The 17,009-nt window shown below is 37.8% G+C and overlaps 1 protein-coding gene across 4 annotated transcripts in view; it reads left to right on the forward strand.

Moving 5' to 3' along the window:
* The window catches only part of RNF220 (ring finger protein 220), a 373,167-nt gene that overhangs the window by 268,960 nt on the left and 87,198 nt on the right, over positions 1-17,009 (forward strand). For 2 of the 4 annotated variants that reach the window (XM_063297793.1, XM_063297794.1), the window contains exon 7: positions 9,845-9,887. In XM_063297793.1, coding sequence (XP_063153863.1) covers positions 9,845-9,887 — 43 coding nt within the window. Of the gene's footprint in view, positions 1-8,983; positions 9,115-9,181; positions 9,708-9,844; positions 9,888-17,009 lie in introns of those variants that run through there. The other 2 variants (XM_063297796.1, XM_063297797.1) reach the window with 2 other exon arrangements.

Genomic DNA, 17,009 nt, shown 5'->3' on the forward strand with positions numbered 1-17,009 from the left:
TGTCCCAATTAACTCTCCTAGTAGGATGAACTTTCTCTGTGTGTTGTATAACTAATATATGTGTATTAGCAATAACTGTAGCCATTGTTATAAGATACATTGTTTACATAGTTCATATTATATCATATTTCAGACATCAAGTGCTTTCAACATGTATTTAGTTCATTCTTTCAAAAACCAGTCAATACTGTTTGAATCTTATCAAATGTGATAAATATTTATAATGGCATTCATTTATACATATCAAGAAATTCCAGCTTGCATTTCTGGGTTTGCCTGTTTCATTTTGTTTATAGTATTTTTTCAAACAAGTCTTTTAGGGACCCATAAATTCTTTGGCAAGGTAAACTGGAATTGTAGGTAGTGCTTATATAGACTCTAGGGATCTTTTCCTTTCCTTTCTTTTCTATTCAAATTACTTTTAACTATTCTGAAAATTGCAGGTCTGAGTAGTAAAAAAACCCCCCAATGTATAACTGTTATATAAGTTCAGCTGGGAAAATAGTCAGACCTCAAACATAAATTAAACCAAGGGTTAATTAAAAAGACATTGTACAGTAAATCTCCCTTTGATACCATGGGCTGAACTTTCCGTGAAATACCTTGTGTGTGTGTGCGCGCGCGCGCAAATCTGAATGAATGAATGAATGAATAAATAAGAGATTAGTAGGCAAAAATCTTCTTGTAGAATTATTCTATAAGAAATATCATAAAAGCTTGAACTAACCAACTTTGTTGCTAGATGTAGATCACTATTTGCATTTGTATCATTAAAATGTTATTTTATTTATATATTACTTCAGCTTGTATACCTTTTGAATCACAATGACTTCGAATAACAACAAGCCTATACAGGGGGAAGATACAAATAGTTAAAAACAATAAAAATAAGAACAAATGCCCAACTTATGTGTCACATTTCAGAGGGTACTAGAACCCTCATACATGCAATTTGAATTTTGGGTGTTAGTAGAAGTTATTATGAGGCTATGCATTTCAATCCATTTAGATACTAATATATCCTGGTCATATAATTGAATGTTCAGAAGCAGCAGAATTAGGAAGTAAGAAAGTTAATTATAGAATATTTTAGGCTGACTACGAAATTAGAATCTTCAGTACTATTTGTTATTCAATGGCTGTAATTTCAATAATTTGAAAAAATGGGTTTAAAATGAAATTTAAAGATTTTACAATTTATACATGTGCTTTAAAATCCAAGAAAATTAGTTTAAGAAACTCATCTTAGAGTTTGCACTTGTACCTTGTAAAGATTTGTTATTGTGTACTGTGATAGCTGTACAAGGTTGCCTTACCATACAGTATTCATGTTCATTACTTTTCATGAGAATGTCACAAGACACAAATAATTTGTTTTCAGATACAGCTTTCATTCATGCACATGTGAATGCCTGCATCCTCCATTTGAAACTATGAGAAGCTTTGGGAACTTCAGCAATCCTATTTCTGAAATGGAGGATAAAATATGTAAGAAATATGGAAAGAGATATTTGTTCCAGTACAATTAATGGTAAAACCAGAATTCGCTGTTTCAGCTAAGGACAATTCCACCTGGCAGCCTTAAGCTGCTTGACTCCTGTGATATTGCCTGGAAATCAAGCCAGCTGAAAAAATTGCCATCTGGATTTCAAACTTTGGCTGACTAGGTGTTCTACCTGGATGGCAGTTATCATGACCCAATTAGTGGATTGCCCTGCTTCTTTTTCCTTCCCACCCATGCCTGGAAAGCAAGAACCAATCACTTTCCTTTCTGGAAAGAGTTAGTTTTGAGGACACATGGTTTCTGTTTGCATGAACAAACATCCAGCAGTCATAGACCAGAGACCACATTGGTCGCACTTATGGATGATCTCTGGCGGGAGCGGGATGGAGGGAGTGCATCCATCCTGGCTCTCTTGGACCTCTCAGCGGCTTTCGATACCATTGACCATGGTATCCTTCTGGGGCAGCCCAGGGGGTTGGGGGTGGGCAGTGTAGTTTTGCGCTGGTTCGCCTCCTTTCTCCAGGGCCATTCCCAATTGGTGGTGATAGGAGAGGAGAGATCCAGCCCTCGACCCCTCCATTGTGGGGTGCTGCAGGGTTCGGTACTCTCTCCTCTACTATTTAACATCTACATGAAGCCGCTGGGTGAGATCATCCGTCACCATGGGAGAGGTATCATCAATATGCTGATGATACCCAGTTATATATCTCCATCCCGGGTGAAGTAAGTGATGCGGTCTCCACCCTTTCCAGGTGCCTGGGGGCTGTGCGGGCCTGGATGGGGAGCAACAGGCTTCAGCTGAACCCTGGTAAGACGGAGTGGCTGTGGATTGATGTCCCCTCGGGTTCCAGGAAGTTGTCATCTTTGGTTCTGGATGGGGTGGCACTGCCCCATTTGGAACCAGTGCGGAACCTGGGGTCCTCCTGGACTCGTGACTCCTGCTCGAAGAGCAGATGGCAGTTGCGGCCAGGAGGGCCTTTGCACATCTTCGGGTGGTGCGCCAGCTATGCCCATTCCTGGACCAAGATGCCCTCCGAACAGTCACTCATGCCCTTGTCATCTCCCATATAGACTACTGCAATTTGCTCTACATGGGGCTACCCTTGAAAAGCATTCAGAAGCTTCAGCTGGTCCAGAATGCGGCTGCACGGACAGTTATCGGGGCTGTAAATTCAGCCCATGTGACACCACTGTTACGCGAGCTGCATTGGGTACCAGTTTGCTTCCGGGTCCAATTCAAGGTGTTGGTTATTACCGTTAAAGCCCTACATGGCATGGGACCAGGGTACCTGAGGGACCGTCTCTTCCCCATAACATCGACCCATCCCACCCGGTCAAGCAGGGAGGGCATGCTACGGACCCCATCAGTAAAGGAATTTCATCTAATGGGGTCCAGGAGGCGAGCCTTCTCTGCAGTGACGCCCACCCTTGTGAACATCTTGCCCCCAGAGTTGAGACAGGTTTCCTCGCTCTCAGACTTCCGGAAGAAACTGAAGACCTGGTTCTGCCGCCTTGCTTGGGAGAGGGAGAGTGATAGCTCCACCTGGGGATGGCTGGCGCCATAGCACCTCTTAGTGATTGTGTTCCATCTCCACTTGGATTTTACAGTTGTTTCCATGTATATTTTAATGGTAATTTTTAGATGGTTATGTTTTTAGTGTTATTTTATTGTAAACCGCCCAGAGTCCCCCATTGGGGGAGATGGGTGGTGATATAAATTTAATAAATAATAAAATAATAATAATAATAATAGCTAATAGAGCTGGAAGGGACCTTAGAGGTCGTCTTGTCCAACTGCCGGCTTAAGGCAGGAATTGCTTGCTTGTGTTGAGCATTTCTCCAGTGCACTACTCTTTTGCCATTCTGAATTATCACTTGAGCTAGAAGGGGAAACTGGAAAACTCTTGTCAGTTTCACCCGAGTGGTGGCTCACTGTTGGGGAAAAAAGCACCAGTCTTTTTTTTTTTCACTGTCAGTCATTTGTACAACTCTTCTCAATTTCACCCCAATTCCCCAGTATCCCAAATTAATAAGTATCATGAGGGAATGAAATGAAGTAAAGCAGACAGGCTGCTTGGCATGGTTGGCTGGCAGAATTGAGAAAACGCTACTTTAGACACAGCAAAAAAATATGTCTTCGTAGTAGGCTGGGGATGGGTTGAAGATGATGTTGTGTGTTCCTTTCCTGAAGAAACAATTACTGGCTCCTCCTAATGCTGGGGCAAGCAGGTAGTGCACAAGAGCCCTACATCATCACTCAGAATTTCTTACTATTGAGTTGAACATTTTACTCACACAAGAGGAACAGCATTGCTTTTTGAAAATGGAATTTTTACTCCATATCCTTTCTTCACAGTCTTATGAATTTGAATAGGATTAATGACATGACAATTTTTTCCAAAAAGAAAAAAAACTGTTCCAGTTAAAAAATTCTTTGCATCTATTTCTCTAACACAAGAAATCAATTTAGGTCAGGTCCTAGAAAATATGGAGCACTCCTACCTCTCACTGTAATAAATTTGAAATGAGAATGCTAAGCATTAGACTGAGTCAGGTTATAATATTCCAGACCGGGGAGGGAGGGGTATTGGACAGTAAGTTGAAGGAAAATGCATGATAAGAGTACAATTTGCCTGAAGAAAAATCCATTAAAAATCAGATTTCATCCTTTTTCTCTAGGCTAAGCTGTAAGTAGTTGAAATGAGGGAGGGATCAATTACATCCCAGTTTCAGGATGTAAATGTACAGCCCAATTACATCCTAGCCTTAGCAAAATCAGTAATGTATGGTTCCTTCTGAGAATCTATTGGTAGATATCTGTTTCAGTTTCTGTAGATATTATCAGTATAGACAATACTAATTTGAACATTAAAATTTTATTGGAATATTTTCTTCTATTTATTCAGATACTCATTTTTGCCATCTTTTAAGTTTACAAAATATGTATCTTCATTGGTTGTTGACTAGCTTTATGTTGATAGAGTTTTAAAGGTTGATAAAAGAACTCCAAGCAGCTAACAACAATCTTGCAGAGTAGAAGCGTGAACCAAAAAGAAACTTGCACATTAAGCTTAATTACATTCAGAAAATAATTCAGTCTTCACACAGTAGTTAGAGGAAAAGAAAAAAAGGTAGCTTACATGTATTCAGTAGATCCAGATACAATCAGCTACATAGTAGAAAGCACGTATTCATCACTGGTTCTTTGTAGACACATTTCTATGTGGAATAGAAATGTCTGCGTGCAAGCAAGATGAAAGGGACGAGAGCTGCATTCTGCAGCACCTCCTGCTTGCAGGTGTGCCCAAGAGGTAAAAATGGAGATTGTTTATCCCCAAACCCAAGGAGGAAGTGGAAATCAGGTGACTCATGTGACATCCCACAAGCACAATAGACGTGTTTACTAGAAAGACCCGCTTAATGCTTATGAGACAATGCTGAGTTGACCCCTGATAATTCCAACATATGTGACCAGAATGTCATCCCACACATATGCATCCTTAGATGATGTTCATAAACAGCAGTATGTGAAGAAATTCCCTGTGACAGTCTCTAATTCTGATAATAGTGTTTTGAACCTCTAAAGACAAGGACCAGTAAATTGTGATGCGCTGTGTTCTTACTGGAGTCACCTGTCAAGTACAATATGGACAAAGCGTCTAAACAAGAGTTTCAGTATACTAGAATGAAGCTGCCAGCCAAGATTTTGTTTAAAGCCCCAAGTAATCTTTTTCCTTTCTCTCTCTCTCTCTGAATCTCAGTAAGACTGTTTTATTACTGTTTTAGTTCCCAAATGCTGTCTTAATATTTGTGAAATGTAAAGTGGTCCATTCATACAACAATTTGTGATGGATGTGTTTGCTATAAATCTTATAAAATCAATGCAAACCTGACATACAGAGGTACAATTAGGAAATGTAAAGGGATGAAGAAATTTGAAAGAGTTCCAAACATATTTATATCTTCATTTCAGTTATATTACATGTCTATCTTCAATTATTTACTGTATCTCTAATTGATTGTAAGATATTTAATACAAATCAGATCAGAATTAATACTAGTACACTCACATGAAACAAAGTACACCACTAGGTGTTTTTGTTGTTATCACTAGTAGCCCCAGGGAAAACTTACATATATGAAAAGTATTCCAGTCTTCAGGGGAATAGATAAAAATACCAGACAGAGTGAACAAAGAGTAATATTAGAGAAACTTTAAGGATACAGATCTTTGCTAAACCCTATCACTTAAGGTGGGAGAGATTTCTCAGAAGTCAACATAGTATTGCTGCCCTCCATGCAGTACCATATTTGCTGAAAGAATGTATGGGGAAATCCTCTATATTGAAATAATTCAATGGTTTAGGATTTAAAACAATTCTTAAGGTTTTTAAAGCTTTGGTCAGCTTTAACAATGTAATCCTCAGATCAGTAACACTGTCACACCTATTTGGCTTTAATACTTGGGTAGTCTTGAGGGAGCCTCATGTGGCACAGAGTGGTAGGCAGCAAACTCTCCACATGACCCGAGTTCGATCCCAGCGGAAGCTGGATTCTCTCTCAGGTAGCCGGCTCAGGTCGACTCAGCCTTCCATCCTTCTGAGGTGGGTAAAATGAGTACCCAGCTTGCTGGGGAAGGTGATGACTGGGGAAGGCAATGGCAAACCACCCTGCTATAGTTCTGCCAAGAAAATGTCACGAAAGTGGCGTCCCCCCCAAAGGGTCAGACATGACTTGGTGCTTGCACAGGTGCTTTCACCTCACAGTCTTGAGGGCTGCAGGAGTATTGCTTATAGGATAGTACTTCTCATGTTTGCGGGACATGGTTCTTCAGGATGAAGGCTATTCTGTAGGTTTAACTTTCTTGCAACAGTTCTGACTTCAGAGAAATAACACAGTAAAATAATGTCTGACAGCTCTAGTTACATTTTGAATTTGGAAAGATTTTTATTTGGATATTGGCCCTACAAAGAGCTCCAATTCACCAGAGCCAACTCCCACTGACTTTCAATAGGATTAGAATTTACAAGACATGAGCATATTGATTGATCGATCTTTTTTATTCCTGTTTTTTATATTTTTATTAAACCTGTGCAAAAAAGACAACCAATCACTTTATATACTTTAATAAAAGGGCAGACTGCTTATGTACTCAGAACAATATATTGACTACTATTCTTACTATGTACAAGGATCTAAGATTCTCATAGAATGAATATTTTTCTGAAAATGAAGTTCACAGCAATTTGCTATTAAAACAAGCTGCTTTTTAGGCTTTGCAAATTGTATATAAGGGATTCTAGCCTCTTATTTACTACTGAATTACCTGTTATCTGTTTACTTTTTATGACAGCTACTGCAACATTTTTAAGACTAAAGAAATTTATTGTCCAAACAGACTAAGTTTGTTAGAGCCATATTGATGGTCCCAAAAAGTATCAAAAATGCCATCCTATGGGTAGAAACAGGTATAGTTTCAGTGGATGCCAGAGCATGGTTCCTTCTTCTTGCCTTCTAGCTAAAGTTAATTATGTTGCCTATAGGTTTAGCCCCATTAATATTTAGAGATCATTTTAAGTCATCTTGGCTAAAAAAAAAGCCTTAGACAAAATTAAATTGTTGGGCTTCTCTATGGAAAGTCTGTGCTTATTAGGATTTGATAATGCTAGAACCACCCTGAAACAAATAATCTGGGATACAGATCTCTAAACAAATTTAAATAAGGTGCTACACCCCAATATCTGTCATTTTCTTCCAGACGGGTTTGTTCCAGCTTATCTATCATCCATCACAATTTTGAAAGTTTGTAAAGCTTTCACTTTAGCCAGGCTGGATGCACTACCTTCAGCAGTCCTTTTTGGACATTTCAAGGTACTCCTATGTACCTTCAACTATGTCCATGTGGTGACGGCTCAGTAGAAACCCTAAGCCATATGTTGTTATATTGTTCCCTATATAAGGATTCTAGACAGATCCTTATATATCCATTATGGAAGAAATTTCCAGGCAGGGAGAGTGACTTCTATCTAATGTTACCTCTTTCGGACAAGGACCCAAAAATATCCTCTCAGGTTGCCCAGTTTTGTGCTACCATCTGTACAATATGCCGCACCATCACTTAGATTTTGAATTTCTTAACATAGAATTGTATTTCAATTCATTTTAGTATTTTCATTCTTAATTAAATTTGGATTGTAGTATATTAATTGCTTTTGTTTTTATATATATATGTATTAATGTAAGATTGTTACTATTGTATAGTTTTATTGTGTCTGGCCTTAGGGCTGTAATAAACGTGATGATTGTCCAAACAAATCTGGGATGTCATATTAGCAGGGCACTCAACAGCCACATGATTTCCTTTTATAGGCAGGTGGTCTGACAATAAGGTCCTACGGTCAGACTCTGAGTGCGTTTTTGCACCTTTCAAAGTTGCATCAAATTTGTATTCTTGCTTATCAGACATAGTGGTATTTTTCAGCTGTTACATTTCTGTTTTGCTTTTCTAGAAATTAATTATTGTTTTTAGTAAGAGTTTAAAATATCTTTTTCTGACTTTTTATAGCTGAAGTTTGCACAATATACTTACCCAGGTTAGCTGAACTTTGGTTTAACAAATTAACTGATTTTTATGGATTTGCACAACATACTAAATCTTAAATCTGAACATTAAATTTATGTAGTGTAGATGTCTTGTTTTTATTTTACATTATTGTGTTTCCATTTGTGTGGAAATGTTGCAGCAAAAACATCTTGCAACAGTTTAAAGAACAGCAAATTTATTATGGCATAAATTTTTGTGGATTATGATCCACTTCATTACATGCATGGACAGTAGTCCAAAGAATCTATTGGCAAAATAATTTGCTACTTCTTTAAGGTAACACACACCTGTATTATGAACATAAATCAGGATGAAAATTGTGCACTGCCATGCCATTTCCACTGCTGCCATTAGCAAGATTCTATCTATCTATTTTAGGAGATATATGCATTTCTTGGTTACCTGGCCAAAAGAACGTTCTTTACTTCTTGATCAATATAGGAACAGGCTAGTGAAACCAGAATATTCGGTTTCTGCCAGAGGTGAACCTGCTTTGAAAACGGGCACACGTGTTTGCAGCACTCTCATTTGATTAGGGAAAAAGAATACCGTACTACCTTTATTCCTTTATTGTGAAGGAGGAAAATGCTGCTTTTCAAAGTACAGAACAGGCGCGCTTTTAAGCGTGAATTTAAGGCGTTGTGGGAGTCGCAAAGTTCTCAGGCGACGGGGAGGACTTGATGGTTATTTCTGGGACTTGGCAAAGACTACATTTCAGGCATCCGGACTGTGGTAACCGATGTTTACAAAAGCGATTGAGAAACGCACTATTATAACAGAAACCCCTCAGAGCTCGCCCGCTTCCAGTCTCAGTTGCCATGAGAACAACTTCCTTTGAACTCTCACCCCGCGTAGACCGATGCGACGGCTAGTCACATGATCGAAGCTAATATGGCGGCGACCGCTGTTGCGGAGAGTTAATTGCAGGTGCCGGGGCCGTTGACCGTATCCACTTTCATCCCCGGCCATGCAGAGCGAGAGGAGGGAGCCCGGTGGTCGGGAGGAGGTGCGGACATGGACCATTTCTGGGCCCGGAGCCATTTATTGTCAAGGAAGGGACTGGTCTTGTTTACATCTAAGGGAGGCTGGGCGTGCTTCCTGAGAGGGGGAGTGGTCTGTTTACATCCACAGGATAAACTTGGAGAGGGCTCTTTTTATATGAGGAGGGAGCGAACTGTTTTAGGGGTTGGGTAGGAATGACTTAGTTTACTAGGAATGGCAAGACACCCGAGGGGAGGGGGAGCAGGAGGTTGTATCTAGAAAATGAGGACGAAATAGAGACTCATTTGGCAGAGATTAGTTTAGTTTGGGGTTTGAACCAACATAAGACAGTGGGGCAGGCAAGCAGCCTGCTCACAGCTACTATTACTGGCTGAATGCTTTTGAGAATGGACAGTCTATGGAATATAGGAAGCAAATAGGATTGGCAGTATCTTTTTATATGGGAGAGTTCTGAAAGTCTAAACATGGTTTAGAGTTTAGCAAAAGGAAACCTGAATGGAGGACGCTGTTAGGAAATATGAAATGGTAGTGTTTGTTTGAATCAATATATAGAAAAAATAAACCAGAAATGGGGGATCTAAGAGGTGAATGAAACTAGTATGTGTTTTAAAAAATATTCTGGGAGTGGGTTCTTTTCAAGAATACTTCTTAAAATTGATTAGATTATTCTCTGGTTTTCTCATTAGCAGGACCCTAATTCTATCTATTTATGTTCTTGTGTCTTCTGTTCATAGACCTTTTTGCGAGTAAGGGCAAACAGACAGACCCGGCTGAATGGTGAGTGAGACCTATACTTTTGTCTTTTTGTTATGGGATAACAGTTTCCAATATTAGTGTCTGATGCGGCTAATGCTCTCTTTCTTTATAAGGTACTCTAGCAAGTAGTGGCCTACAGTTTTAAAGCCTTACTCATCATTTGTATTACTAACCTATTTTTGTTCCTTTGAATCCTTTCTAAGTTGGTGCTGTCCTCCTTATCACCAGTACTGGATGCTGTTTCAAATGAGATACTACTAGAGCCAAGTATATAATTATTTTCAGTGTCCCTTTATTTCACATTTTTCCTTTGGATATCTTCAATTTCTGATCAACCATATTTACCAACTACCATCAGTATTGTGCTCTTGATAGTTATCCTTGATATGTGCTTAATGTTTTATAGAAGTCATGTACTGCCATTATAATTTTTTTTTATACTTTATCTCCTGACCCTAAACTCTTTGGCATTTTGTGGAAAATCAAGACTAACCTTTCATTTGACTTCCACAGACTTAAGTCATCAGATTATTTGCCTCTTTAAGCTAACCACAGATATAATATGTGCACACAGTAACAATTTTTACAGCTTTAGCACTGAGATATTTTTAGTCTGTTATGGCTGATATTATTAACACTATAAAATCTGACCACGTTAAAATAAAAATACTTTTCAAAAGCTGTAATAATTCTTTAATTCTATTTACTTTGACAGAGCTTAATTCAATCAAAAGCAAATACAGTGAAAACTCAGGCTTTCAAATTATAAAGTATTATAAATTAGGCTTTCTAGTATTGCAAGGAAAGAAAAGTATTTTGTCTTTAATTTTGAATGCTAGGCAGCTCCAAGGCTGTAAGGTCTATGTTAGTGGCACTTAACAACATTGTCTATAAGAGTGAGCTCTTGAATTAACAAGGACTATGCATTGCATAGTGAATACATGTAATCTGTGTTTTACATACATAAACTGTAGTACTCTTTCTACTATTGAATACTTCTGGCATATGATTAATGAATACTATTGTACCATTTCATGTATTGATCATCTCACAAATATTCCTTGTGGTATCTGGTGCTGTTAGTAGAAAATGTCTATCGCCGAAAAACAAATATTTTTCTAAGACTTTTGAAAGCAAATCAGTTCTTGTTAGATGTATTGGCTGCATTGAAATGTAATATTAAACAAAGCCTTGTTGAACCTAAAATAGGCATATTCTAGGTCTGTGCAGCAATCCAGATTCTGGAAGAAAAGGTGATTCAGAGTACATCCGGGTACATAATGCTGTACCTACCAACAACTTTAAAAATCTGCATCTTTTCCTGGCTTCCTGTGGCAGCTTTGATATAAGGAGTTGCCAAGAGATGTGACATACATACCCAAGTGTATTCCAAATCACTTTTCCCCTTTGAATCTGGATTGCTGCATAGTCCCAGCAAACCAGGAGGCTGTGAGTTCTAGTCCTGCCTTAGGCATGAAAGCCAGCTGGGTGACCGTGGGCCAGTCACTCACTCTCAGCCCAACTCACCTCACAGAGGGGTTGTTGTGGGGAAAATAGGAAGAAGGAGTATTAGGTATGTTCACTGCCTTGAATTATTTATAAAAATAATAAAGATGGGATAAAAATAAACAAATACTCTCAGTTCCTCCAGTTTGGTTTCACAGAGGAGATTGGAAGCTTTCACTTCCTTTTGAGATTTATCACAAGTTAGTATATCATTTAGTTTGTCATAACCAAATTTAATTTGAAAAAATTTCAAGGTTTAAAATTGACTTGTTTCACTTAGGTAGCTAAGATTAACCTGAGTTTTTCTGTAGTGAACTGTGGAAATCAATTTTGGATGAGAAGTCTTAACCCTAACCCTTCTTTCTTTTCAACAGCTGTCATGTGTATACCCCCCAAATTTGTTCCTAACCCTAACTCTAACCCAAAGACTCCCCTGCTTACCAGAGCAGATTTTGAGGGTATGTAAAAGGCTGCTGGGTCAAGGGAAAATCATTGCCCCCTCCTTTATTTTGCGGACCAAAACTGTTGTATACATGGAAAAACTGCTCTTGATTCAATCCCTTGTGGTTATGCCAGAGCAGAGAGGGGATTCACAGTGTAAGACTAATTGCTATTTGCTTTTATTATAGTAAATTATATTTTATTTGTACACTTGAAGCAGACTATTACTATTGTGCTAGATCACTGTATATATAGTAAAATTTTGCTTTTTATGAACTCTGAATGCAATAAATGAAATTTTAGCTTGGAATCTACCCCCCAAATGCAGACATTTTTTCTGAAGTGGTTTGGACAATTGACTTAAAAAATTTGCATAAGTGCATACATCATTTGTGTAGTTTATGCAAATACAGTTATGTAACTCTGAAAATTGCATACATGTCAGTTATATTGATTTGGATTTAGAGAACATTCAGATTTAACAGACAGACCTTCCATTCCTTACCCCACCCCCCAAAAATGGTCTGTGAAATTGAAATTTTACTGTACTTGGTGTTTCAACTTGGATCTTACTACTTGTTTTGATTTTTTTTTGTAACAGTTATCATCTTATACTTTCTTGCACAGCTGGGCAGTTAAGCTTCTGTGATAGTTAAGACTGAAGAGTCAGGATTAGACTGCAACTTGGGTGTTGTTCAGTAATGCTGAGATGCTGATCTATTTGTATTTCTACTTCATGCTTTCTAACCCCTTAAAATAATTTGAAATACTATCATCTGTAAAACAAGCTCAATTATAAGCTCAAGTAACATAGGAATTACTTGTATAAGCATGTAAGGAGTGCCAAATTCCTTTAACTGGTGTTGATTTTCTTTAATTTGGAGTTGTTAAAAACTTAATATACTGTTGCACATTAAGTACTTTTTTGTCTAGTTTTTTCTTACATGTACAAAAGATTCAGGGATCTTAGACTTTGAAGAGGTGGCCATGCTTGAATTAGATATAAGTAATAGAGGATTTCCTAATCAGTAGAATTAAGCATATTTTAAACATGCTTAAACAGAGATACTCATTTCTACTGATTAAAAATTGCTGTTTAATCAAGGATTTGCATATTTCTTATGTATATTAGATTTGCTAATATTTGCTAAAAATACTGGCTAATACCCAAAATTAGCAAATCTAGCATACTACAAATACATAAGAAATATGCAGAATGAACCTTTGTAAAAATACTGGCTAATACCCAAAATTAGCAAATCTAGCATACTACAAATACCATGCTAGACCTTATTTCTGGATTAAATAATTAAATATAGAATGGAGTTGGATGAATACATCTTTTTTAGTCTGGGTTCAGTTTCTCATATGTTTATTTCTAAGACCATCCTTTGCATTTCCTTGCAGGCCTAGATGAGTTGTAGAGAGGTATACCCCCTAAAAATAATTTCTATATTTTGTAATACTTTGGTTTATTTTAAGCTAAAAAGTAAATCACGTAATTCATAGACCTATAATACCAGAAAGTTAACTGCATACTGTATCATATAATTAATAGACATGTAATACCAGAAAGTTAACTGCATAGAGGCATGCCTTCTCTGTGGCTGCTGTGGTCCTTTGAAATAGCCTCCCACCTGAAATTCAAGGGATCCCTACCCTTTTAGCCTTCCAGAAGTCTGTGAAGACCTGGCTCTTCCAAGCTTTGGGCTAGAATGGGGGTTGAGTCAAGAGGCTGACTGGTGTGATTCCTGTTTTGGAAGGGTGGTTTTGTTTTTATTCCTATTTTTACCAGTTGTTATGTGTCAGCTAGGATCATTATATAAGTTATTTAAATAAATAAATAATGATGTACACATTAATCCTGAAGATGATAATTGTGTCAGTTTGCTTCCAAGGGTGAATTGATACAATTCTTGTTGTTCGTTTGTTACGTTGTGTCCAACTCTTCATGACCGCATGGACAATAGCATGCTAGGCCTATCTGGGATATGCAGAAGAAGGGCTAGGATCTGAGCAAGTAACGACTGATAAACAAGCAAAATTGAGGTAGAAACTAATAACTAATAGGTAGATTAGTAGACTAGAAAGAAAACATACTGGGTTTTTCTGTTGAATAGAGTACTCAACTTAGGTAGAATGTGGAATGTAAACTCAGGTTTCAGTCTGTAAATGATAACCAAGACATAGATAGGCATGGTTCCAGGGTTTCCAGCAATATAAAAGCTGTGTAATACATACAAAATAAGGGCTTGCAAAACATATGAGAAGCAGCAGAGTCTGACCCATAGCAAAAATCATGAGAATCCAACCTTTTCCTACAGAGACATTCATGTGTAACTGCTTCAGCACGGAGGCATTCTGAGACTCTCCAAAAAGCAGGCAGATAAACCCAAATATGTATATGAGACAACCTAGATTAAGACTAAGCCTGAATTCTGTCAGTTTGGATCAACAAAACAAAAGCTGTCACAGTTGTGTGCTAATGTGTAGAAAAGGGAGCAGTGACATAAATGTATTTGAAATAACTTTTTGTAGCAATTTGGATCCATTATTAGTCCAATCAAAGAAGGAATTATTATTAGGTTTTAAAAAAAGTGGATGTCAACACCCTGGTTCATGAAATCATTCCAGTGGCAGAATTTTTATTGTAATACTAATGAAAATGAATGATTTCCCTATACCCCTGGTTGTTTAAGCAAAATAAATCTGATAGTTTTAAGGTGCCACAAGACATTTAAAATTATCAAACGTTCATGTCCACTTCGTTGATAGAGCAAAGTCCCTTACAGAATTTAATCCCAGCTATATTATTACATGAGCAAAAGCTTATAATTGCAAAAGCTTATAATACTAGTGTTTAAGGTGATGCAAGACTGGGGGGTGGGGAGAGAGACTGTAAAAACTAACCTAGCTAACTCTTGGAATCTTAACTGAATGTTAGTTTTCCTGTTGTTTCATTCAGGCCTATTTTTAAAAATCTTTGGCTTAAACATTAGGAAAAAATCAACCAGGCCCCTCTCTTTGCTCCTGTGACAAGAGTACAGGGGAGAAGGATTAGTGAGCTAATTAGAAATGATTTCATCTATCAGCACTAATTAACAATACTGTGGTCTCACTTGTGTGTTCTTTTGAGCTGTTCTCCTTTGGGACAGCTCAGCAGTTGCCCCCCTTCCTCTGGGGTTACTCCATCTTTCCTATGCTGATTAGAAGTGATAGCTGAGCTTTATAGCAGCTATTGGAAATTCTACTCACTGTGGTTTTTCAAATAGCTTCAATTCCTTGTTCTCATTCCTGAGTTCCACCATCAAGCTATTGCTAATTTTTTGTTACCTTCCTTTTGCTGTATTTACTGTTTGGCTTCTGCCACTGTAATTTTGAGGACAAGAGCATTTTTTGTTTGCAATAGCTGTTACATATCTTTTAAAGCTGTCTCCACCACTGAGAGTACATAATAACAATATGGTCTTATTTTCTGAATGATGTCAAACGTTCCTCAACCTAGGAAAAATCAAACCCTTTGTATTGCCTGTATATCATGCTAATATATGTGTGTGTGTGTATGATAGGCATATATATGATAAACATAACAATCCACCAACATGATATTGGCTCCAATTAGGTTTATTGTAATGACAGAAATGTAGAAGCTTTGCAAATATATTTAGAATTCAGCTTATTAAGATTGGTATTTTACAAACTACTTTACAATTTCTCCCTCAGTTATCATCACAGGCTTTGCAATAAAAGACTTAATTTAAAAAGTTGCCATTGGCAGTCAGAGATGTTACCCCAGATAGTCCTTGAGAAAAATAAGAAACATCAATGTTCTCATGATTGAGGATAGTTTAAAAAAAACACAAAAAGTATTGAAAGCATAACATGGAAGGAAGTCTGATTACAAATGAACTAGTTGAGTGATTGAGGTCTTCAAGGATAAGTCATTGTAGATTTTCTAAGTGACTTCAGATAAGGACAGTATCCTTTAGTGCATGTTTACAACCATCTTTTCTTGGGTGAATAACAGTTGCTGGCTTCAACAGAGAAGGAGCTTTATGTGCAGCTTCCTATATGAGGGCTTCTACTTCCCTTCCAAGAAAAGGGTGGTCTTTTTAAGGTGTAACTACATTTAGGATCTTGTGCATGGAGTTGTTTTCTACTTTTCTGTTCCTGAAAACATGAGAGAAACTATTAGGTATGACCTATCTATACTGGAGAAGTCCCTAATTTCCACACCTTTGACTTAGTACATGTTACATGTGTTCTTCCTGGCCTGGCCGCCTTCTGCTGTTGTTTCTTGTCCCATTCTCTCTGATTCAATTACAGCAGGGTTTATTGCTGCATATGATTTTTGTTTTATATAAATTTCCTAACACTAAATCTGAGAAGATAAAAATAGCAAGTGCCATTTGTGTTACTCTAGAGTAACAATCCAGAGCTAATGGGACCTGTTTCCCCTTGCACTATTTGCTGAAAAGTAGGTGCCTGTGAATTTGTTGGGAATGGTTATATTACTTGAAAAGAGAAAAACGTGATGATTGGAAGAAGTTCAGGCAAACAGACTGAGAGGGCAATTCCCTTCAAATGTTTCCATGACTGATTATTTTATGTCAGTTGAATGTGACCATGTAATTAAACAAATGAACTTTGTTTTTCCTGCATTTACCTTCTTGAATTATTAGTAGCAACTTACATCTACCAGTCATTCCTATTCATATTTTGTATTTCGATTCTCAAGTTCAACCTTGGTCTCTTCAGACCATAACACATTTTCCCACATGCTTTTGTCAGACTTGATGTAGGTTTTTGCAAAATGTAGCCAGGCTTGGATGTTTTTCTTTGAACTTTTTGGCCATAATTCCAAAAAGTGTGTTTGGCGCAAAAACAACACTGTGCATCACCAAAAGTACACCATACCCGCAGTGAAGCCTGGTGGTGGCAGCATTATGCTTTGGGGATGCTTTTCTTCAGCTGGAACTGGGGCTTCAGTCAAGTTGGAGGGAATGATGAACAGTTCCAAGTATCAGTCAATTTTGGCACAAAACCTTCAGGCCTCTGCTAAAATGCTGAAGATGAAGAGGAATTTCACCTTTAAGCAGGACAATGACCCAAAGCATACCTCCAAATCAACAAAAGAATGGCTTCACCAGAAGAAGATCAAAGTTTTGGAATGGCCCAGCCAGAGCCCGGACCTGA

The sequence above is a fragment of the Candoia aspera genome, chromosome 3 (genome assembly GCF_035149785.1).
Source record: "Candoia aspera isolate rCanAsp1 chromosome 3, rCanAsp1.hap2, whole genome shotgun sequence".
Lineage (NCBI taxonomy): Eukaryota > Metazoa > Chordata > Lepidosauria > Squamata > Boidae > Candoia > Candoia aspera.